Here is a 25,065-nt window from a genome sequence, read left to right as displayed (position 1 = left end):
ATGTAGAAACTCACCGGATGGATCTAAGTTACCCTGAATCTTATATTAGCAGAATCTGAATTGCTTATAAATAATTATGGCTATGTTGGAGGTAGAACCTATTATTTGATAGTTTATGAACAGTGCTAAGGTCTAATCTACCTTTTACAGAGAAGCTAAGAACATGCTACAGCTGGTTGAAAAGCAAAAACTTTAGGCATTCAAATAGTTTCATCAGTAAAATGGCAGGACTCATTTGATGACTGATTATTATCAACTGATTTAAGTGACTGAGTTTTTTTTGTACCGTGTACATCTATACTCTAAGAAGGAAATTGAACGTAATTCTGCTATGCTTGTTGCCACTATATTAATAACTGCTTCATCTAAAATAATTGATAGAGCTCAGATTTATCCTTTGTAATAATTCTAGTGCTTCTTTAAACATGTTTTGGGATTAGCAGCTGTCAACAGTTAGAACATGAAACAGATTCTGTTACAGGAGTAGAAGTTGATCCAGACATTTAATGTCTTTTTCACCTGTGAGAGAGAGAATAAAGAGAAAGAGAGATCATTATTTATGGGATTATATGAACTTCAAGTCCGTTTGCATTATTAGGAGAAGCTGTGCTTTAAAATGTAGTCAGGGACTTTAATTTCATGAAATGCCTGAGCTGTAAATAAAGTATTGCTTTATTTTTTATTTCTTGAACATTTGAAAAAAAAATTAGCTATGAATTATGTTCACATTATATTAAAAAATTTGCTCTTAGCATTGTGCATATATATTATACAGAAAAACATAGAGTAAAAAGAATAGACTTCAGTTCCAGTTCAGAAAAGCTTTAAAATTTGAGTACTGATTTTGGAAACCCCAAACCTTAAGAGTTCAAGAAGCTTATGGTCTTCTTGAGGGACACCTATTCAAACTCTCGAATATGGTGATTGGGTAGCAAGTTCAGAAACGCCTGCTGATGCATGCGCTAAAACACGTTGGAGAAAAGAGGTGGTAGTTGCCTGAAGTAGGACTTAAGTACCAGTTGGAAATAGAAGACAAGGATGGGGACTGTTGGGAGATGACTCTCCATGGGTCCTTCCTGTTTCTACCACATCTTGTGAGCAGGGCATTGAGTGCCTGTGTTCCAAACTACCTTTTCCATCATGTTTCTACAGCAAACAGTCATGGAAGATAGAAATAGAGTCTTCTCTGCAGCAAAGGGCAGACATGCTTGCTTCTTGTACTTCCCACTGTAAAATATTCTGGCTCCCTAAACTCAGCTTCCTTTCCTGTAACCCACCATGATACAGATGTCACCTGACCTCTGGGAATTGGGTGTCAGGGAACCAACACAAATGCTGACGGTCTGGCTACTGTGACTGCTCCGAGTAATAAATTGTCCTTCGTCTCCAACCCAGGAGTCTCATGTTTTCTACCAGCAGGCTAACTTGTGGCAGGCTAACATGTTAGTTTGCAAGTAAGGTAAAATCTCAGACCCTCTGCAGTTTGTGGCAGGGATTACATTCTGAGGAGAGAAGAACAGCATGCTCCATGGCTCAGAGGCATAAGAAATCACATTTTGTATGGGGAACCATAACTAGTTCTCTATCTTCAGAGCCAAAAGGTGCACCAAGGAGGTCATTTTAGGGGAGAATATGAAGTTGGAGATATAGACAGAGCCAGATTCCCGAGAATTGTGTACGGGGAGTTATTAGAGAATTTTTGGCAGTGACGTGAGAAATCTTGTGTTGATTAAGTTACTCCAGGAAATATGTGATGGGTGGATTGAAGGATGGGGCACCTTTGCTCTAGGAGAAAAAAGGAAGAGTGGATGGTGGAGTCAGAGGTAGCAATAGGATGAAGAAGGAATCTGAATGACCCCTTGGCCATTCAGTGAATAGTGATGCTATTCACCTAGATACAGCATATAGGAGGGGAAAAAAATTCTGGGAAGGAGGGAGATGAGACGGAGTTAGCTTTAAAAATAACTAAATTGAGACCTAGGAGCCTATAGGCTATCCAGATAGAAATATTTAATGGCCTGTATGCATCTGGAACTCAGGAAGGAGGCTTCCGTGGGAGCAGATCACTTGGGCACCATTAGGGTGTATGTGGTAGATGCATTCTTGTGCAACAGTCAAGGGGATGGGCTTTAGGGTCAAGTGCAAATTGTCCCCCATCCCCTGTGATAAGTGACTCAAGCTCTCCAGGCTTCAGTTTCCTAGTTCATAATAGTGGGCTCTAGTGGATAAGGCTGTTATGAAGGTTAAAGGAGACAACATACGCAAAGTGTGTGGTAGAAGTCACACACTGATCAGCAGCAGCAGGATGATCAGAATGTGGTGCTTGACACCAAAAGAGTAGGTAAGATTATCCAAAACAGCAGGTAGAATGAGGGGAGACGATGAAGTCAAACATAGGAAGAAAAAAAGCCTTTGAAGTATGTGAAAAGAAACAACCAGAAAGGTAAGATGAGAACCAGAAGAGTTTCAAGAAGGAAGGTGTGGCCAAGATTGAGAAATTCATCAGCGCGAACGGCAGTCAGGGACTAAATAGCCCCCTTTAAATTGTACAACCTTGAGGACCTGGGCAACCTTAACAGAATTTCAGTGGATCCCTAGTGCAAACCAGGCCTTACAAACCAGGAATGGATGGTCAATAGGAAGTGGAGACAGTAAGTGTAGACCTTACCTTGGAGGGAAGGAAGAGAAAGAGCCATGGCCAAGAGAAGTTTGAAATCAAAAGAAATATCTTTTTTTTTTTTTTGATTGGAGAGACCTCAGTTATTCTTTTAAAATACTTATTGAATCCCTTCTTTGAGTCAGGCACTATGGCAGACACAAGGGAGATAGCAGTGAATCAGACAGATGCAGTGCCTGCCTTGGTGGAGTGTCACCTTAGCATTTGTCCGTATGCTAGGGGAGTGAGGCAGGTGCAGGGGAAGGGAGTGGATACAGGAGAGACTAAAGATCCAGGGAGCAAGTGCGTAAAGAATAGGGCTTGAGATCCCACAGACAACTCAGCTTTGAACAAAAGGGTTTTGTCATCCAATGGTACAAGAAGGCGTTAGGATACATCAGATGTGGTTGTTGAAAACAGAGAAGGGCTGGGCACTGTGCCTCATGCCTATAATCCCAGCACTTTGGGAGGCCAAGGTGGGCGGATCACTTGAGGCCAGGAGTTCGAGACCAGCCTGGCCAACATGGTGAAACCCTGTCTCTACTAAAAATACAAAAATTAGCCAGGTATGGTGGTGCATGCCTGTAATCCCAGCTATTTGGGAGGCTGAGACAGGAGAATTGCTTGAACCCAGGAGGTGGAGGTTGCAGTGAGCCACGATCGTGCCACTGCACTCCAGCCTGGGCAATAGAGCGAGACCCTGTCTCAAAAAAAAGAAAGAAAGAAAGAACACAGAGAAATGTAGTTGAGGGAGTTTGGGTTTGGGTTTGGGTTTGGCAGAAGCAGGTTTTTTTTTTTTTTTTTTTTTTAGAGAGTCTCACTCTGTTACCCAGGCTGGAGTGCAGTGGAACAATCTCGGCTTGCTGCAGCCTCTGCCTCCCGGGTTCAAACAATTCTCGTGCCTCAGCCTCCTGAGTAGCTGGGATTACAGGCACCTACCACCACACCAGGCTAATTTTTGTATTTTTTGTAGAGATGGGGTTTCACCATGTTGGCCAGGCTGGTCTCAAACTCCTGACCTCAGGTGATCCACCTATCTTGGCCTCCCAGAGTGCTGGGATTACAGGTGTGAGCCACTGCACCTGGCCTAACATTGATATCTGTTGATGAGAAGAAGCCAGGTGTTGGGGTGATAGCTTATAGCACATGAATTGAATAAAACAATGTTTAAGACAACGTTTGCAACATAATAGGCAGTGAATACATGTTAATGGAAGGTGGATTTGTGATTCAGAACCTCTAGACTACCTGGCTGAGTCTTTTAAAATGTGAGTAATATCGTATGTGATATTACTTGTCCCAGATCAGTTGTTTAAAACTGATCTGGTTCAGTAGACTATGGTGATGATAGCAGCTATTTCTTCCCATAAGAGTTATTTCTTGGGGAAGTCACTTATACTGAATTTGACTATCTTTTAAAAATTTATTGAAATATATGTTAAATAATACAATGAGGTTTAATGCTCTCAGAGTAGCACTGTGTCATCTTCTATCATGGGGGCCTTTGTTGGCTTTAGGAGGCTTATGTTTCATAATAGTTTCTCAGTGGACTCTTTGTTACCTGTAATGAGTGTGACAGTTATGCCGTGACCAGGTTTTATGTGGAATACAATTTTGAGAAAGCTCTTTCTAGGCAGAGGAGCTTATTTGAACCTCTTACTACATTTGGGTTTCAGGCTTTTGAGTTCTTCTGAAATAATAGCCCTTTGAAGGTAGCTATTGCTATGACTTCATTAAATTCTAATGCCTCTGGTTTCCTCCCCCAGGTTTCTGCATATGAAGTGTGTAAAATAGATTGCTTGATCTAAAACAGAAAAACAGCGGTAACTGTTTTGCTGAGTTCCCAGACCCTTCCCAAGATGGAACCAATAACATTCACGGCAAGGAAACATCCGCTTCCTAACGAGGTCTCGGTGGACTTTGGCCTGCAGCTGGTGGGCTCCCTGCCTGTGCATTCCCTGACCACCATGCCCATGCTGCCCTGGGTTGTGGCCGAGGTGCGAAGACTCAGCAGGCAGTCCTCCAGAAAGGAACCTGTAACCAAGCAAGTCCGACTTTGCGTTTCTCCCTCTGGACTGAGATGTGAACCTGAGCCAGGGAGAAGTCAACAGTGGGATCCCCTGATCTGTTCCAGCATCTTTGAGTGCAAGCCTCAGCATGTTCACAAACTGATTCACAACAGTCATGACCCAAGTTACTTTGCTTGTCTGATAAAGGAAGACGCCGTCCATCGGCAGAGTATCTGCCATGTGTTCAAAGCCGACGATCAAACAAAAGTAAGTGAGATGGAGATCCAAAAGACTAAGGTGTGGCTGGCTGGTTTTTAATTGTATGGGGGTCCGAAAATTTATTTTAAGTATGCTGAAATGAATAAGGGATTAGTCCTGCAGTTATAAATTGATTACTTAGCTGAATTTTTTGTTTATGGTGCTAGTTTATAGTTTTGAAGCACATTTGAAAACAGATACGAGAAATTGTCAGTTTTTGAGTTCAAAAATTCAAGAGAAATCAGTCTAAAACTACTAATTAAGAGCAGAAGTGTTAAGATGTACATTATTCCAGACGAATGTTCTAAAGCCATGCTTCTCAAACTGAAATGTGCTCGTGAGTCACCTGGGGATCTTGTTAAAATGTGAATCTTGATTCAGTGGGTCTGGGTGGACCCCAAGACTGCATCTGTAACAAGCTGCCAAGAGGTGCTCATTCTGCCTTTTGCAGGTTGCACTTTGAGTGGCAAAGTTCTAAATCTCCACATTTGCAATCCTATTACGAAAAATATAGTTATTTGCAGGCCGCAATGGCTCACGCCTGTAATCCCAGTACTTTGGGAGGCCGAGGTGGGCGGATCACGAGATCAGGTGATCGAGACCATCCTGGCTAACACGGTGAAACCCCGTTTCTACTGAAAATACAAAAAATTAGCCGGGCGCAGTGGTGGGCGCCTGTAGTCCCAGCTACTCAGGAGGCTGAGGCAGGAGAATGGCGTGAACCTGGGAGGCGGAGCTTGCAGTTAGCCGAGATCGCTGCCCCTGCACTCCAGTCTGGGCGGCAGAGTGAGATGCTGTCTCAAAAAAAAAAAAAAAGAAAAGAAAAATATAGTTATTCGTAAACTGTGTAAAAATGCTACTGGCGGCTGGGCGCGGTGGCTCAAGCCTGTAATCCCAGCACTTTGGGAGGCCGAGACGGGCGGATCACGAGGTCAGGAGATGGAGACCATCCTGGCTAACACAGTGAAACCCCGTCTCTACTAAAAAATACAAAAAACTAGCCGGGTGAGGTGGCGGGCGCCTGTAGTCCCAGCTACTCGGGAGGCTGAGGCAGGAGAATGGTGTGAACCCAGGAGGCGGAGCTTGCAGTGAGCTGAGATCCAGCCACTGCACTCCAGCCTGGGCAAGACAGCCAGACTCTGCCTCAAAAAAAAAAAAAAAAAAAAAAAATGCTACTGGCCAGTTTCCCAAGGCATAATGTTCACTCAGGCAAAGGTCGTTGATAAGAACGGTGGATATGTATCTAAGTTTTGATGCTATTAGGGGTTCTTTGTGTTTTTCTCTTTCACAAACCTCAGGTCAAATCTGATTAGCTTGTTATTAGCCCATGATGTGGTTGAAAAAAAATATGAGACATGGTAAGAGCTCTGCTCTTTTCTTGTTCATTTGTGCTTGCTTTGTTATTAGCATTCGTTGTAGTTCTGGGCAGGACTCATTTGAAGATGCTTGTCCATTTTATGAGAATTAGCTGAGATAAAATTGAAAATACAATGCAAATAGCCACTTTCTCAGTTGAGCTCAGGGCTCCACAGCTAACCCCATGGACTGTGGAGTCTCACCGTTGTTTTGGGTGCCAAGCAAGGCAAGTCACATATGACTCAAGCTTTCTGCCACATGTACAGGGTGAGGATGCAAGTGTCAATTCACATGTCAACTGTCAGTGAAGCCTTGAAAGGTTCTCATATTTTCAAGTTTAAAATCTGAATAGAAATGCTGAAGTTTTCTCTCTGCGCTCCATTACGTTATTTTATATACTCTCTAGGGTGTAAGAAACTTATTTAGAAATTAATGTTCTTGGTACCAAGTAGATGCCCTTTTGCTTGTTCATTTGTTGGTTCTTCTAGTCATTCAGAATTGCTGTTGCAGGTGCTGTTGGAGATGATATTAGCAGAGGCTTGTAGGCTGGCAGGAGCATTAGTGGGGAATAGGACCACGTGATCCATGTATAGAACATAACAGAAGGACTGAGAAGAGAGCCTAACACACACCCAAAGTGTAGAGAAGGCTTTGTGAAATAAAGGCTAATATGGAGCTCAAAACCACCATTTCACTCACAGAATCAAACTCTCATACTATAAATCATTTCATGTTATTGTCCATGCATCCATCTCAAGTGGGCGTGACAGCATTAGGCTTGGTGATTCAGAGGGGCTAACTTCTTGTATTCTAATCCTACTTCTGCACCCATAAACTGGGTGGCCTCAGGCAATTGAGTCTGTTTTCTTATCTGTTAAATGGGAATAATTACAGTATTTATCCAGTAGAGTTGCTGGAAAGACTAAATGAAGTAGCACTGGACCTGAAACTTAGTAAGCATTTATAGCCATAAAAACATTGTCATTCAAGAAAATTTTACTAGAGGCAGATTGTATGCTAATTTCATTTCACGTCTTAGGTAAAAAGAAACAGGATACCTAGATGAGTATCTTCAGCTTTCAAAGATGAGATTCTGGTCATCTTTGAGGAACATTTTAAAAATGACATGTATAACTTAATGGCTCCTATTATTTGGACAAATTCCAGAATGAAAATGAGAGGACTGAACAGCCTGTACCGCAGTCCAGCTCTATATAGTATTTGGACTGAGTTTCCTTGGGGAGTTTTTGCATGGAATCATTGTTCAGCACTTTACACATTTGACTTTTTCCCAAAATCTTTTATAGCCATCTGAGAACAGGCTTCTGGCCAGTCATTCGGATGCCTGACAAGAGAAAGAGATTTATAACCAAATTCTGTAATTGGGACTTCCAGTCTTTCCCCAAGTAGAGAATTGGACTTACTCTATATTCTAAAAAACCATGGTTGAAATATGAATTAGTTCTTAAGTTATTTTTGGCTTGCATACCATTTTTGCAAACACAAATTGTCATTACTCTGTTCATTTTATAAAAGAATAATTTGTAGCATAGGTATGTACCTCAATCAGTGATTTTGTTGTTGGAAACAAAACAGTAAATCACACTGGCCATGATGCTAATAGCATGATAGATTTTCTGTTCTTGGAACACCACTGTCACTGTATCTCATAGCGAAGGATTATCTGCTGTAGGAGCATTCTCTTGACTACTTACAACATTTGCTAGGTGAAATAATTCTCCAGGTTAAGGCCTTTTCTAAAGAGATGAGGTCAGCACCAACTGCATTTGCCAGAGAAGACATATGCATTTACTGCCAGCATCATAAACACAAAACTATAGTCTGTGAGGAAACCCTTTGATCAGCATCTAATTAATTCACTGGGTCATGTCTCGGGAGAAGAGGTACGTGAAGGAATAATTGTATAAGCATGCCATGAGATTGTATTTTCTATTGTATGTTCCACAGAATATGAGGAAACTTCAAAACATGTTGTGGAAAAATGGAATTAAAAAGTAAAAAACATATATACACATGAGCTTTATTTCTCAACATACACTTTATCAAGTTTAAGACACTTTTGTAAGCAATGTTAACAGCCATTGAGTCCATCTCTAAAGAACTGAGGGTCCTGGGAATTTAACCATGTTTATGCAGTCTTTTTTACATTATTAATTGAAGCAAAAATGGTGCTCTTTAAAGATTTTTTAAAATTGAGAAGTAAAAAGAAGTCAGAAGGAGTCAAATTAGGCCTGTAAGGTGGATGCCTCATGATTTCCCATGGAAACTCTTGCAGAATTGCTCCTGTTTGATGAGAGGAATGAGCAGGAACATTGTCATGGTGGAGAAGGACTCTGGTGAAGCTGTCCCAGGCCTTTTTCTGCTAAAGCTTTGGCTAACTTTCTCAGAACATTCTCTTGACAAACAGATGTTATCGTTCTTTGGCCCTCCAGAAAGTCAACAAACAAAATGTCTATTTTGTTGGCCACCATTTGCCCTTGACCAGTCCACTTTTGCTTTGACTGGACCACTTCTGCCCTTGGTAGCCATTGCTTGAATTTGGCTTGATCTTTAGGATTGTGCTAGTAAAACCATGTTTCATCACCTGTCACAGTTCTTTGAGGAAATGCTTCAGGATCTTGATCCCACCAGTTAAAAATTTCCCTTGAAAGCTCTGCTCTCACTGGCAGCTGATCTGGGAGCAATGGTTTTGGCACCATCTAGTAAAAAGTTTGCTCAGTGTTAATTTTTCAGCCAGGACTGTGTAAGCTGAACCAGCAGAGATGTCTGTGATATTGACAATTGGTTTGTTTTATTAATTGTTTGTCGTATTCAGTGAGGGCATGAACAAGATGAATATTTTCCTCAAAAAATTATCTGGATGGTCTGCTGCTGCAGGCTGCCTCTTCAATGTTGTCTGATCTCTTCTTCTTCTTTTTTTTTCTTTTCTTTTTTCTTGAGACTCAGTCTTGTTCTGTTGCCCGGGCTGGAGTGCAGTGGTGCGATCTCGACTCACTGCAACCTCTGCCTCCTGGGCTCAAGCGATTCTCCTGCCTCAGCCTCCCAAGTAGCTGGGATTACAGGTACACACTATCATGCCCAGCTAATTTTTGTACTTTTAGTAGAGATGGGGTTTCACCATGTTGGCCAGGCTGGTCTCAAACTCCTAACCTCAAGTAATCTGCCTGCCTTGACCTCCCGAAGTGCTGGGATTATAGGCATGAACCACCGCGCCTGGGCTCGTCCTTTCTTAAAATGAGTTATCCTTTTGTAAACTGCTGATTTCTTTGGGCATTGTGCCTATAAACTTTTTGTAAAACATCAGTGATTTTGCCATTCTTCCACCCAAACTTCACCATAAGTTTGATGTTTCTTCTTGCTTCAATTTTAGCAGGATTCATGTTTCTCTGATAGGGGGTCTTTTCAAACTGATGTCTTCTCCTTCTTAGAGCCTCAGCCTAGATCCTGTTCAGACATGCTACAAGTTAGTACAAGTTTATTTGTTGCAAAAAAAAAAAAAAAAAAGGAAATCCATGCATAGTTTTTAAATAATATGCATGTTTCATGAACTTTTTGAAGACGCCTTGTATACTTAAGCTGTTCCACGTGGAAAAGCTTCCATGATCAAATGCAGCAAGGCAGCATCTCAAACATTTTGTTCTAAGGATTTCTTTTCACTCTTCAAAGTTGTTAAGGATCCGAAAGACCATCAGTTTATTTGGGTTGTATCTACTAATACATACTCTGTTAGAAATTAAAACTCAGATATTGTAAAGATATTAATGTGTTAAAAAAATGAAAGTAATAAACATCTACATGTTAACATAGATATTTTGTGAATAACTATGTCTTCCAAAAAATATTTAGTAATAAGAGTTTTACATTTTTTTCCAATCTCCTTAATGTCTGTATTCATAGAAGATAACTGGATTCTCATAGCTGATTCTCTATTCATTCTGTTGTGACGGATCATTTTAATTGAGTATATGAAGAAAATTTGGCCTCACACTGCTACATAGTAGGAAAATGGAGAACTATATCCACAGTCTTTTTAGAAAATTGTGGCTCTTTTTCTTTAATGCTACAACTCGACAAGTGGTAGTTTTTTAAAGGTTAGCTGTAATTGAAATCTGAAACCGTATCAAAGTATTTTTTGCACTTTGTTATATTAAAATCCATTGATCTGTCTAGCTTTTTTTTTTTTTTAGACGGAGTTTTCTTTGTTGCCCAGGCTGGAGTGCAATGGCAAAATCTTGGCTCACTGCAACCTCCACCTCCCCGGTTCAAGCGATTCTCCTGCCTCAGCCTCTCGAGTAGCTGGGATTACAGGCGTGCACCACATACCTGGCTGTTTTATATTTTTAGTAGAGACGGGGTTTCACCATGTTGGTCAGGCTGGTGGTCTCAAACTCCTGACCTCAGGTAATCCACCCGCCTCAGCCTCCCAAAGTGCTGGGATTATAGGCATGAGCCACTGCGCCTGGCTTGTCTAGCACTTTAATAAATATTTTCAGCAGCTATGATTCTGTACCATCATGCATCGACAATTTGGAAAATATTGGTTCACTGAGTTATGCATACTGCACTCCAAGAACTGCTCTCCTAGGGAAACACTGTATTTTCTATTTTCCTCTTGAGTTGTACGTTAGTGCATTAAAAACTCTGAAAATTCCTATAGCAAGATAGGCTGTTTAACCTTGTTTACACTAACTTTCCCTAAACGTATGAGACCATAGGTTATATTTTCTCCTAACACCCATGAACATCCCTCAGAATGTGTGAACACAGTGGCATAAGTTCCTGGGTTAAAATGTAGTGTGGCCTTTGAGTCCATAGTAAGTAAACGAACGTATCCACTCTGGAAACTGATGGTTGCATGAGTGACCCTGACTAGATCTTTACCTCATCACATCCCAAAGAAATCAGGAGTGTGCCCAGATTCAGACTTAGCAACATTCTCAAGTCTAAGAAAATCATCTCGGGATTCTTCTTCTTTCCAGTTCTTTAGCCTTGCCTCTTCTAAAAAATCTCTGCTCAGAAGAAAATCTGATCTGCCCCTCATACTGATTGTCACTTTAGATCATTCATAAGAGTAATTGCATTTTCATCCTTTTCTTTATCCATGGAGGAAAAAGCTCTGCTTCCTTTAAAGGGACTTTCCAGCACTGAGGAGCAGGTAGCAGAAGTGTTGGGCTGGGGCTTCTGACATTACATGGTGCTGTTTTACATCAGTCAAAGGAAAGAGGGGATTTTGAGTGGGAAATGGCGGGGGTTTTTGAGATGGTAATAGGTGGAGAAATGCAGGCTGGTGTGTAGTCGAGGGCAGTGGGCAGAGTGTGTGCCAGACCCAGGTCAAGTCAGAGACAGTGTACATGGAAGTATTTTTGATGTAAGCGCCTTTTTTTTTTTTTTTTTTTTTGAGTCTCTCTCTGTCACCCAGGCTGGAATGCAGTAGTGGGATCTCAGCCCACTGCAACCTCCGCCTACCGGGTTCATGAGATTCTCCAGTTTCAGCCTCCTGAGTAGCTGGGATTACAGGCGCCCGCCACCACTCCGGGCTAATTTTTGTATTTTTAGTAGAGATGGGGTTTCACTATGTTGGCCAGGCTGGTCTTGAACTCCTGCTCTCAAGTGATCCGCCCCCTTCAGCCTTCCAAAATGTTGGGATTACAGACGTGACACACTTGTGCCTGGCCACACCACATGTTTTTTAACCGGCATTTCTTATCGCACTCAAAATATGTCACGGCTCTTCAAGCACTGTTCCCGACTCTAATAAGATTCTGATCCTCTGGATTTGGTGTCCACTCGGAACATGGCGTGGGTGTTTAACAACTGTGATGGGACAGATGTCATTAATGTGAAAATGCTCGCAGGCTTCCCCTTTTCCATTCTGCTAAAAGAATCTGGTAATTGCTAACCTGGTTCCTCCCTCTCCCAAAGGGGAAGTCTTATTTCTCAGTGGGAGAGAGGCTAAGTTTGAGGGGGAACAGTGCGATACAGGAGCCTGGGGCCTGGGTGGAGCGGGGGAGAGTGAAACAGAGCAGCTGCGTGGGAAACCGACATGTAGAAGTCGGCTTTATTAAACGTCGCTGGAGAAGATGTATTTGGATTCCCTTCAATGTCCTTTGACAAAACGGGTTTTCTTTTCTATGATTCTTGGCAACAAAACTGCATTTCTTGAAGGTGACACATATCTGAGACTGAACCGTGTGGGCTCCCTTACCACTAATTTTAAGACTACTTGACTCCTTGCAGATTTGATTTTAAACCAATAAATGTTTCCTTTTGAAATTTCCTGTAAGGAACCAGTGTATTCTTGCATGAGACCCTGTAAGCACATCGCCTTTCCGAGTAACGGCATGGGACCTAGTGCCACCTTACCCAGCCTCTCTGGGCTGCATATTACCTCGCATATTAAACAAGATGGCAGTCTGAAGCTGTTTTCCTGTCATTAGGAGGAGTCCATCCCCCATATCAAAAGCCATTGTTGCCTTGGCTAAGTTTTATTACTTAAATGTAAAAAAATTTTGAAACTTTATTTTTGGGTATCACTTTGTATCAGTTTGTATTTTACGCATTACTAATTTTTTTTTTTTTTTTTTTGAAACAGAGTCTCTCTCTGTCGCCCAGGCTGGAGCGCAGTGGCCGGATCTCAGCTCACTGCAAGCTCCGCCTCCCGGGTTCACGCCATTCTCCTGCCTCAGCCTCCCGAGTAGCTGGGACTACAGGCGCCCGCCACCTCGCCCGGCTAGTTTTTTTTTTTTTTTTTTTTGTATTTTTTAGTAGAGACGGGGTTTCACCGTGTTAGCCAGGATGGTCTTGATCTCCTGACCTCGTGATCCCCCCGTCTCGGCCTCCCAAAGTGCTGGGATTACAGGCTTGAGCCACCGCGCCCGGCCACTAATTTGTTTTAATAATTCACCATCTGCTTGGAATTTTAAGTTAGCCACTTAATATATGCACCATTATTTCAGGATTTTCAATAGAGCCTGGCTTCAATTGCATCTCTTTCTTGGCTGTTATATTTGCCGGCTCGTTACTTTCTTTCTTTGCTAGAGTGAAGATCGAAGATTACAGCACTGAGCTAGAGCATTTTGTTTCTGAGGGTGATTATGCTGAAGAATATAGTATTATTTTTCAAATATTCTCACCTCTTCCCCCTTCTACATTTGGTCGCAATTTCTAAATTTCAAACATTTGTCTCTTTTGCTACACAGGTAATCATTCAGAGGGGGTCTTGTTAGGTATGTTTTGGAGGACTTCTTACCTATATTAAATTTGCACTGGGCGCCTTTAATCCCATCCTGATTTATTATGTAAAGTTTCATTTGGGGTGCCATGTGGCAGCTATGACTCAGTGCAGGGTTGCCCGGAACAGTGTATCCATGTCAGCTAATCAGCACTTGACCGTCTGTCACACTAGACAGAAGTCCGTTGCTGGGTGCAAGGGCTGGCAGGAATTCCTTTTCATCTATAAAAAGAATGTCCAGGACTGCATGAACTCCAAAGTATTTGTTGGAAGGTTTGGGTTCTTAACACCGGATTGATTACCTAATTTATTTTTGACTTGGAAAAATGAGTCTGTGGGCTCCAGAAGCATCCACCTTGTGATAGATGCTTAGATACTTTTTAAAAGTCTTTTTATTGTTTTACACACATGCCTTTATATAACTTTGCATTTTTTAGCAAAGGCTTTGAGTTTGATAATTAGTTTTTAAAATAAATCCATCCCTAAGAATAGATTTTACAAGTGTCTTGCTCCTAAAGTTGACTTGCATCTTAGGGAGATTTATTTATAGCTTAGACCTTTACTGTCCCGTACAGTAATCAGTAGTCACTTGCAGCTACTGAGCACTTGAAATGTGACCCATCTGAAATGAGATGTGCTGTAAGTATAAAAACACAGTGGATTTTAAAGACTTCATTTGAAAAAATATGTAAAAATCTCAATCGTTTTTTATAACGATTACATGTTGAAGTAATATTTTGGGTATATTGGATTAAATTACATGACTAACATTAATTTTACTTATTTCATTTTTACCTTTTAAAAATATGCCTACTAACAGAAAGATAAACTTTGTGTGTTCTCACTTATTTATGGGAGCTAAAAATTAAAACAATTGAACTCACAGAGATAGGGAGTAGAAAGATGGTTACCAGAGACTGGGAAGGGGAGTGGGGGTTGGGGAGTGAGGGGAGATGGTTAATGGTATAAAAAAAAAGTTAGAAGAATAAATAAGGTTTAGTATTTGATACAACGGGGTGACTATAGTCAATAATAATTATTTGTACATTTCAAAACAAAAGAGTGTGATTGGATTGTTTGTAACACAAAAGATAAATGCTTGAGGTGATGGATACCCCATTTATCCTGATGTCATTGTTACACATTGTATGCCTGTATCAAAATATCTCATGTACCACATAAATATATGTACCTACTATGCACCCACAACATTGAAAAATTAAAAAAATTTTAAATATAATTTTTAAAAATAAAATGTGCCTACTAGATAATTTTAAACTGTGTATGCAGCTTGCATTCTCTCTCTTCCAGTTGGTCATGGACTAGACTAGCTTCTAGAAAGTATTTCTGGAAGTAGTAGGAATATTCATCACAGAATGACCATCGGTTCTCCCCCCTACTTTTTTTTTTTTTTTTGCTGCCTTTCATTTGTTAATGATAGAATTTTGCTCAAAGTTCTTTCATAAAGGTCACATTTTAAACTACAGCCTGTTTTTAAGTCTAGAAATATATTGCAGTGGATCAGAGCCATGTAGGTCACCATTTTAGGATATACTGAAGTAGCTAAATCTCTTGTTTCTCGCTTTTCTCTCTTCTGAATACCTTTCCTCCCTTTGGAGGCTCAGGCATCCACCCTACTCACTGTGGCCTGTCAGCCTCAACCCACAACCACAGAAGGCGCAGTGCAGGGCTGGCCTGGCACTGGGAGAACTTCAGAAGACACTGGATTGGGGTTGAGATTTGGGAGAGAAGCCTGATGCAGGACCCCCAAGGAAAGAGGTGGACTTGAGTGTGGTTGCTGATGTGCATCTGAGAAGTGATTTGGTGGCTGCCCATCCTGCAGGGAACCTTTCCTGGACGCTTTCATTCTGACCATGTATTGGAAGTTGTCATTTCTTAAGATCAGGCAATGTAGGTATTTGAAATTTTGGAGGTTTGGTATTCATTCATTTGTTGGAATACTACCAATGTGTTGGTCATGTGCTTTGCTGTGGGCTGGGGTACAAAGCCAAATAACGCATGATTGTGCCCTCAAGAACGATCATGGTGTTTTATATGCCAAATATAAGTTCAGAATGCCATATTTTCAAGAGTTAGCAAACATCTGTAAGTCAGGAAGAAAAAATTGGGGAGAATAGGAGAACTAGTGTAATAAATGCCTGCAGTTGTTTGAAAAGCTTCATGTACAAAAAGCAAGAGACAAACTATGAATTGCTCCAGAGGGCAGAACTAGGAACGGTAGAAATTTGTAGAGAGATTTTTGGCTCTTCGTAAGAATAATAGCCAGCTAATAATTAAATAGGTTACACTGAACAGTGGACATGGACGGATCTTGTCTCAGGACCTTCACAAGTCATTCTCTATTTCCACACTTTGCAGTATAAGGAACATCCTGCCTGACAATGCTCCCCTCTCTGTTTCAGACAACTAAAGTCGCTCCTAAATTCATTTTATGTTGAAGGGAAGTTGTTCCCTGTAATATCTAGCTCTTCATCATAGATGTATCTTCTGAAAGGACTCGGAGTAAATGTAATGTATTTTCCATGGGACGTTCGAGTGGGTTTTAAAGGCCTACTGGCAGTTTCCCAGGCCAATGGATTGGGTGAGGATTGAATGTATGCTGTAAGTAGAAAATATAGCATGTGCCATGCCATAGCGGGATGGGGAATGATGAGATGCCCACTGTAGCTGGACCTGCTGGGTTAGAGTTTTACAAGTTGTATGGTCAGAGGTGAGATAGGAAGGAAGGGCTAAGGCTGGATTTTACAGGGCTTTGTATGCCTTGCTAAAGGAGTTGGACAGTCCCCTGAGAAAGAAAGTTGCTGCTGTGGTCTGAATGTGTCTTCTCCAATATTTATGTGTTGAAACTTAATGACCAAAGTTATAGTATTAAGAGGTAGGGTCTTTAATAGATGATTAGGTCATGTGGGCTCCTCCCTTGTGAATGCTATTACGACCCTATAAAAGAGGCTTCATGAAACATATTAAGCCCCCCTCCCTTCTCCTACTACGTGAGGATGCAGCAACAAGGTTCCATCTTGGGAGGAGAGACTCAACTCTACCAGACACCAATCCTACCTGAGCCTTGATATTGGACTTCCCAGCTTCCAGAACTGTGAGAAATAAATTTCTGTTCTTCGTAAATTACCCAGTCTCGGGTATTTTGTTATAGCAGCATAAACAGACTAAGATAGTTGCTATTAGAGGCACTGGTCAGGGAAGTGAAATGGTTGAATTTATTTGGAGAAGAAGGATAGAATAGAGGGATGAGAGACAGACGAGGGAAACCAGTTAGGAGGCTAGCACAGTGGTCAATATGAAAACTCAAGAAGCATCTTACCCATAGCATAACTAGGAAGTAGCTTGTTTTTGCTGAGTCCATGCTGATGTCTTCTGATTCCTTTCCCCTCAAAACCCAAAAGAGTTTTAATAGTCTGTTGGTCTCCAGTGGAAGAGAAAGTCAGACAGATCCTAATTCTCTGTGCTATTGATGCTTACGTGCTTGGTTCCTAAGGAATGATATGAAAAATAACATAGAAGTGAAATTCCTAATCTGATTCCGCTCAGCCTTCTAAAAAATATATTCGGGGCCAGGCACGGTGGCTCATGCCTGTAATCCCGGCACTTTGGGAGGCTGAGGCAGGTGGATCACCTGAGGTCAGGAGTTCAAGACCAGCCTGACCAACAGGGAGAAACCCCATCTCTACTAAAAATACAAAAATTAGCCAGGTGTGGTGGTGCATGACTGTAATCCCAGCTACTCAGGAGGCTGAGGCAGGAGAATCGCTTGAACCTGGGAGGCAGAGGTTGTAGTGAGTTGAGATTGCATCATTGCACTCCAGCCTAGGCAACAAGAGTGAAACTCCATCTCAAAAAATATATATATACCCATACATATATATACACACACACACACACACACACACACATATATATATTCAGATATCTCCCATATCACCCTTCACTGACCCCACATCCCATTCCAGCTCCCTTCAGTTACTGGCCCAATTTGGTTTTTTTGTTTTTTCCTTCAAGAGTTATAGTGGCTACCTTCACCTGCACTCCCTTGCCTTTTCTTTGGTTTACCAGCTGGACTTCTGACCTCATCATTTCACTAAAATTGCTCTTATCATGTCACAAGCCAACTAGAGCTTGTGAGATATGGTGGTCCCTTCTTTGTACCTTTCTTACTCAATTTCTCAGTAGCTTTTGTCATAGTGTGGCAAGAGAATGTTTCTTCTATCTTGAAACACTCTCTTTTGGCTTTTGGAGAACGACACCTGCCTGTTTTTCCTTTCTAGTAGGAAATAACTTTCTAGTAGTTTCTACCCAGTCTCCTTTGCTTCTTCCTCTTCTACTCAGTTCTGATTTTTATGCCCCCTGAAAACTTGGCCTCCTACATTTCTCTTCTGGACACCCTTCCAGATGAACTCATCCAGTCTTACAGTGCTAACTACCACCTAATTAATGGTAACAACTCTCAATTGTGGTTTTTTTGTTTTGTTTTGTTTTGTTTTTGAGACAGAGTTTCACTCTTGTTGCCCAAGCTGGAATGCAATGGCACGATCTCGGCTCACTGCAACCTCCACCTCCCACGTTCAAGCAATTCTCCTGCCTCAGCCTCCCGAGTAGCTGGGATTACAAGCGTGTGGCACCACACCCAGCTAATTTTGTATTTTTAGTAGAGACGGGGTTTCTCCATGTTGGTCAGGCTGGTCTCGAACTCCCATTCCTAGGTGATCCACCTGCCTTGGCCTCCCAACCTACTGGGATTACAGGCGTGAGCCACCAGGCCCGGCCAGTAACTCTCAATTGTTAATCCATTACTTCAAACTCTTCAGTGAGCTCCACAGTTGTCTATCCAACTGCCATTGTGACTTTTCTAGTTGGCTGTTAACTACACATCTCAAACTCAACATGGCTAAGGTAGAATCCTTGATTCCACTCCCCGCAATCTGTTTCTTTCCCAGTCTTCTGTAGCTCCAAGTGGTGATGACTGTTGCTGCAGCCAAAACCTAGTAGTCGTCTTCGATTTCTCTTTTCCCATTATCCCTCATCCAAATTATTCAACCCATTGCGAATATACCACTTCGTTTGCTCCATTACTGAGCCCAAGCCCAAGGTGCCATTATATCCCATCTGGACTACTGCAGTGCCTCCTAACTCTTCCCTCTGTTTCTGTTCCTGCTTTTTCTTTCCACCAGACATCCAAAGACATCTTTTAAAACCCTGTCAAATCATGCCATTCCCCTGCTCAAAACCTCACTAGTGGTTTCCCCAGTACTTAGACTGAAGTCCTGTATCTTTGCTGGGGCCTATCATGTAGACTTCATCTCCCACACTCTTTTCATTGCTCTCTGGACTCTAGCCACCCTGGTGTTTATATTCCTCAAACATGACAACTTCATTCTTCACATGGGATCTTTGCATCTGCTGTTGCCTCTGCCTGGAAGCTTGGCTACTTCCTTAGGTCACTATGGACTCAGCTCAAACCTCATCCTCTGGTCACCCACTCAAGAGTAGCCTCACACTAAGCAATATCATTTCATCCAGTTTTAATGCCTTCATATTACTCATCATTATCTGAAAGTATCTTGTTCAGATATTATAATTATCCAAATTATCTTGTTCAAAATCATATACTTTCATGTTAACCACCTACTTACCTGCCTAAGCTCTAAGAGAGCAAAGCTCTTGCCTGTCTTCTTCACTGCTAGTCTGTGGCACCTGGAACAGTGCCTGGCACATAGTAGATACTTCATGAATGAATGAATGATTGAATGAATGTTACCTTTTTGTATTCATTCTTGCAGGTGTACTCTTCCTTTCTATTTTTTTTTAACCTGATATCCTCTAGAAGCTCCTGTATTAGTCAGCATTCTCCAGAGAAACAGAACCAATAGGATACACATCATAAAGTACTGGCTAACATGATTATGGAGGCTGAGAAGTCTCATGATCTGCCATTTGCAAGCTGGAGACTCAGGTAAGCCAGTGGTACAGTTCAAAGGCCTGAGAGCTGGAGAGCTGAAGGCATAGATTCCAGTTCAGTCCGAATGCCTGAGAGCCGGGAAAACCAGGTGAAGGGGAAGATCAGTGTCCCAGCTCAAGCAGTCAGGTAGAGAGCAAATTTAACCTTGCTCTATCTTTTTCTTCTATTCCGGCCCTCAAGGTATTGAAATATACACATTAACACTGGGGAGGGCTGTTGCTTTACTCAGCCTGCCAATGCTAATCTCTTCTGGAAACATCTTCACCGACACACCCCAGAAATAATGTTTAACCAGATATCTGGACATCCCATGGCTTAGCCAAGTTGACATATAAAATTAAGCATCACGTCCCCTGTGCACCCATATTAATTTATTTCCTCCTTTTTCCTCTCCTCCGTCATCAGGACAGACTCCTGTTGCTCAGCCAGCATTTTGTTCTTAGAAGCCACCCCTCTCTCCCCATCCCTCCTGAGCTTCTCTCCCTTACAGTTTGTTCATGGGGTAATGGTCATGATCTCTCAGCTCTTTGAAATCTGTACCATTCTCTTCTTTGGTTTTAATGGACACAAACTTTTCTTGGCATGTATTGGTGACAGTTGTGGAAGAGATGTCCTGAAGGCTGAGCAACCTTTACTGTTGAGAAACCCCTTGTGTGTAGATTACATCCTTTTAGATGCAACTGGAGCCCACTTTCTTTGCATCCATCTTTTTATTCTGAAATGCTTTTTCTGATTATACAAGGGTTTATGTTAAATGTAAGAAATAAATTCATACAAAAGAATTAGAAGTAAAAGTTTCCCCTGACTCCCATCTCTTAGAGGGAAACCAACAGTAAGAGACTGGTGTATATCTTTACACATTTTACTGTCTTATTTATAGAAACAAATGTTTCTGTATGAAATCATTTTATATATCCTTTTCTACCATTTCTTTCTTAACTCAGCTCTCTCTCTCGTTCTCTCTCTGTATATGTGTGTGTGTGTGTGTATATATATATATATTTTAAATTAGATTAGAGGCGCATGCTACCACGCCCAGCTAATTTTTGTATTTTTGGTAGACACAGGATTTCACTGTGTTGACCAGGCTGGTCTTGAACTTCTGACCTCAAGTGATTCGCCTGCCTCGGCCTCCCAAAGTGCTGGGATTACAGGCGTGAAGCACCACGCCTGGTCTGCTGCTATGTTTTGTATGTTGCTGCAGAGTGTCTGAGTATCTCACTCCCTCCTCTATGACCTCCCTTTGCTCATTTCCCCAAATGCCTATTACCGTTTACCACATATAAGAAGTTGTGTGGGCCAGGCATGGTGGCTCATGCCTGTAATCCCAGCTCTTTGGAAGGCCAAGGCAGGTGGATCACAGGAGGTCAGGAGTTTAAGACCAGCCTGGCTAACATGGTGAAACCTCGTCTCTACTAAAAAATATAAAAATTAGCTGGGCGTGGTGGTGGGCACCTGTAATCCCAACTACTCAGGAGGCTGAGGCACGAGAATTGCTTGAACCCAGGAAGTAGAGGTTGCAGTGAGCCAAGATCGTATCATTGCACTCCAGCCTAGGCGACAGAGCTAGACTCCGTCTCAAAATAAATAAATAAAAGAAGTTGTGTGAGCACTATTTGTGAACATCAAAAAAAGGCTCTATGTGGTGTGTCTGTCTACAGTAGATGGGGAAGGAGGAGCCATGCGACGTCACACAGGGAAGAGAGCCAGGATTCACTGGGGCAGGGAACTGGACAAACTGTGGACTCCCAAGAACTCGTAGAGAGTTTGGGATGGATGCCGGGCTTCTCTTTCCCCATGAGAAGGGATTTTGATCCAATATTTAAAATCTTTCGTATGACGGAATAACTCTTGCTGCTATCTGGACTATATACTTTTGTACTACAATTTAGCTAGTTTCTGTTCATGATCATTTAGATTTTTCCAATTTTCCCTCTTTATTATACTTTTCTCAACAATAAAAATATTGCATCTGCTTCCAAACAGATATAGTCAGTTTATATACATTAATAGATTCACGGCTCCCCACGTCAAAAAAAGAAAAAATAGACGAAGCTATTTTGAAGGTGGTACCCTGAGGAGCCGGCATGACTTAGAGTCCATAGTTGCCCTGTGCTACTTCCATGATGCTAAATTTCAAAGCAGTGATTACATTTTAATTATAACAGCATGCTTTAGAGGGATTCACAGCTTAAAAAAACAACTGGAGGCAAACTGTACATGCAAGCGAATAAATGTCTTATCCATGTGATTTCCATTCTCAAAGCTTGATTTATAACACTTGGATTCTTAAAATCTGTTCTTGCCTTTTTCTTTCCACCATATTATGCGTTATCTCAGACTGCTCATGATAAATGAGGTGACTACCCCTGATTTCTACAATGACAAAAAGAAAAAAAAAGCATTGTTTCATATCAGAAAGTTGTACATAGCCTTTGTGCTTTATGAAGAAAATAAAATTATGCTAAATATGATTTTAGATTTTTCTTTTTTGGCCTTTATGTATGTTTTAAACAGTGAACAAACAAATGTGATCGTGGTGTGTTTTGGCATTTTCTTTTCTTTTCTTTTCTTTTTTTTTTTGAGATGGAGTCTTGCTCTGTCTCCCAAGCTGGGGTGCAGTGGCGCAATCTCAGCTTACTGCAACCTCTGCCTCCCAGGTTCAAGCGATTCTCCTGTCTCAGCCTCCTGAGTAGCTGGGGTTATAGACGTGCGCCACCATGCCTGGCTAATTTATCTATTTTTAGTGGAGACGGGGTTTCCCCCTGTTTGCCAGGCTGGTCTCAAACTCCTGACCCCAGGTGATCCGCCTGTCTCAGCTTCCCAAAGTGCTGGAATTACAGGCATGAGCCACCGTGCCCGGCCTGGCATTTCCCCTGTAAGCCTAGCTGTACAATTCTTAATCAGTCTCTGAAACCAGATGTACAAGTGTACAGTTCACCTGTCAACTATAAATGATGCTACTGTGTGTATTCTATACAACACATACTAATTTTAGTTTCCTACTACATTTCTAGTATGTATAGCATCATGAAAATGTTAATTAGCATAATTCAACATAATTGCTGAGGATTGTTGAATAAATTTCCTTCTAAGGTTTTAGATGATGTTCTACTCCTTATAATATAATACCAACAACACAGAGAAAAGTTGTGCAAGAAAATGATTCCTATCTGGAGGCTTGGAGACTTATGTCCCCACCTTTAAAAAAAACTGGAAATGTACAGTTTGAAAATGAAAGGTTCAAGAGAAGAAATAACCCAAAGAATTTTAAAGTTATAGATTTGATTTTATTTTGAGATGAAGTCTCACTCTGTCCCCCAGGCTGAAGTGCAGTGGTGTGATCTCAGCTCACTGCAACCTCCACCTCCTGGGTTCAAGCGATTCCCCTGCCTCAGCCTCCCGAGTACCTGAAAAGGCATGTGCCACCATGCCTAGCTAGGTTTTGTTTTGTTTTGTTTTTTGGTATTTTTAATAAAGACAGGGGTTTCACTATGTTGGGTAGGCTGTTCTCCAACTCCTGACCTCAAGTGATCTGCCTGCCTGGGCCTCCCAAAGTGCTGGGATTACAGACATAAGCCACCGCGCCTGGCTAAGGTTATACATTTTAATTTGATCAGACAGTTTCTGTGCCGTTAACTACTGGGAAAAGCACAACTACTCCTATTTAAGACTCATATGTGATCACTGGTTAAAAAAAAGAGAAATACATATTTCTCAAAATAAGTAATGTAAATGCAGAATCTGCTGTATCATCTGTTTCATAGTTTAGATATATGAGCTTCCTCCTCTTTTGACACTATCAGTGCTAAGTGATCACATTAAATAATCTGTGCTGATAGTTAAAAGTAAAATTATTTTCATCACAGGCAGAATGTTCTTATTTAGCTTCTCCACAGCTGGCAAGAATTGGTTGAGTTCAGTAAACATTAACTATCTGTGTGCCAGGCAGTGTGTGAGGCTTAGTGGGTACAAAAACCCAACAAAAAGGCCATGTCCTTAAGGTACTTAGAGTCCGGTGGGCCATGGGGTTGGGGAGGGGTAGTTTGAAGGACAGTCATAGACAGGCACTTCAATGTAATCTGGTAAGTGGTAGTGAGGTAGAGTTCTGGGCAGGCCACTAGGTGAGCTCTCCTCCACCTGGGGTTCTGCAAAACCACCTTGGAGTCAAATCTTAAAGGAGAAATAAGAACCAGGTAATAAGAGAAAACACAGCCGATGTGAGCTGGGGAGTGCAGAAAAGAGGAGGGAGAATGAATGAGTAGGTGTCTGTCCTTTGTGACTGCCTGAGATGGGAAATAGGAAGTAAAAGGACTTGGAGGGGAGGGGCTGATGACTTCCACTGCAGATTTCTGGGGTATTGGAGCCCTTTGAGGGATGTCCAATGGGCTGAAGTTCAGTGGAGTGGGCAGGGCTGGAGCCATGCAGGTGGAGCAATCACATGGGAATCAAAACGATGAAAGAGGTTAACATTCCTGGAGCAAGGAACACTGGGGAATGTGAGTGTTTTAAGAAATGGGTAAGGGAAGGGAGTCCAAAAAGGAACATGAAGGTAGGATGGGACCACAGTGTTCCAAGACAGTAGGGAGTTTTAAGAATGGAGACAAAGGACAACAGTGTCAAGAGCAGTAATGAACTTTGCAAAGGTAATGGCTGATGGACATCACACAGATCTGGCAGTGTGGGTGGTCACTGATGACCTTTGGCAGTGGAGTAATAGGGCATAGATGCCAGATTGCAGAGAGGAGTGGATGGTGTCAAGGACATGGAGAGGCCATCTGTGACTTCCAACCCAACCCAGGAAAACAACAAAAAAACCCCATAAATATTTATGTTTTATGTGTATTTACATAATACATATATATACAAAATACATATATATATATATTTTATATATATATATATATATATTTTTTTTTTGAGACGGGGTCTCACTCTGTCACCAGACTGGAGTGCAGTGGTGCGATCTCAGCTCACTGCAATCTCCGCCTCCCGAGTTCAAACAATTCTCCTGCCTCAGCCTCCCGAGTAGCTGGGATTACAAGCATGTGCCACCATGCCCAGCTAATTTTTTTTTTTTTTTTTAGTTGGGATGGGGTTTCACCATGTTGACCAGAATGGTCTTAATCTCTTGACCTCATGATCCTCCTGCCTCAGCCTCCCCAAGTGCTGGAATTACAAGCATGAGCCACTGCGCCTGGCCCATATATATAATTTTTATTTTGCCTGTCCTGTTTTTTTGTGGCTAGAGTGCCATGAGTTACAAGTGGCACAGTCAAAACTCACTACAGCCTTGAACTTCCAGGCTCAGGTGATTTTCCAGGCTCAGGTGATCTTCCCGCCTCGGCCTCCCAAGCAGTTAAGACTACAGGTGTGCACCACCACACCCAGCTAATTAAAAAAAAAAAAAACTGTAGAGACAGCTTCTTGCTGTGTTGCCTAGGCTGCATATAAACTCCTGGCCACAAACTATCCTTCCACCTTGGCCTCCTTAAGTGCTGGGATCACAGGTGTGAGCCACCACACCCAGCCCCGTTTCCTG

At 41.8% G+C, this 25,065-nt stretch overlaps 1 protein-coding gene across 7 annotated transcripts in view; it reads left to right on the top strand.

Annotated features, from left to right (window-relative positions):
* TBC1D1 (TBC1 domain family member 1) overlaps window positions 1-25,065 on the top strand; it is a 244,012-nt gene that overhangs the window by 7,041 nt on the left and 211,906 nt on the right. For all 7 annotated transcript variants that reach the window (XM_021938348.2, XM_009206660.4, XM_009206657.4 and 4 more), the window contains exon 2: window positions 4,423-4,932. In XM_021938348.2, coding sequence (XP_021794040.2) covers window positions 4,516-4,932 — 417 coding nt within the window. In that variant the 5' untranslated portion in view covers window positions 4,423-4,515. The remainder of the gene's footprint in view (window positions 1-4,422; window positions 4,933-25,065) is intronic.

This window comes from Papio anubis, chromosome 3, assembly GCF_008728515.1.
Source record: "Papio anubis isolate 15944 chromosome 3, Panubis1.0, whole genome shotgun sequence".
Classification (NCBI taxonomy): domain Eukaryota; kingdom Metazoa; phylum Chordata; class Mammalia; order Primates; family Cercopithecidae; genus Papio; species Papio anubis.
The sequence above is the reverse complement of the archived record's forward strand: the minus strand, read 5'-3'. Positions and strand labels throughout refer to the sequence as shown.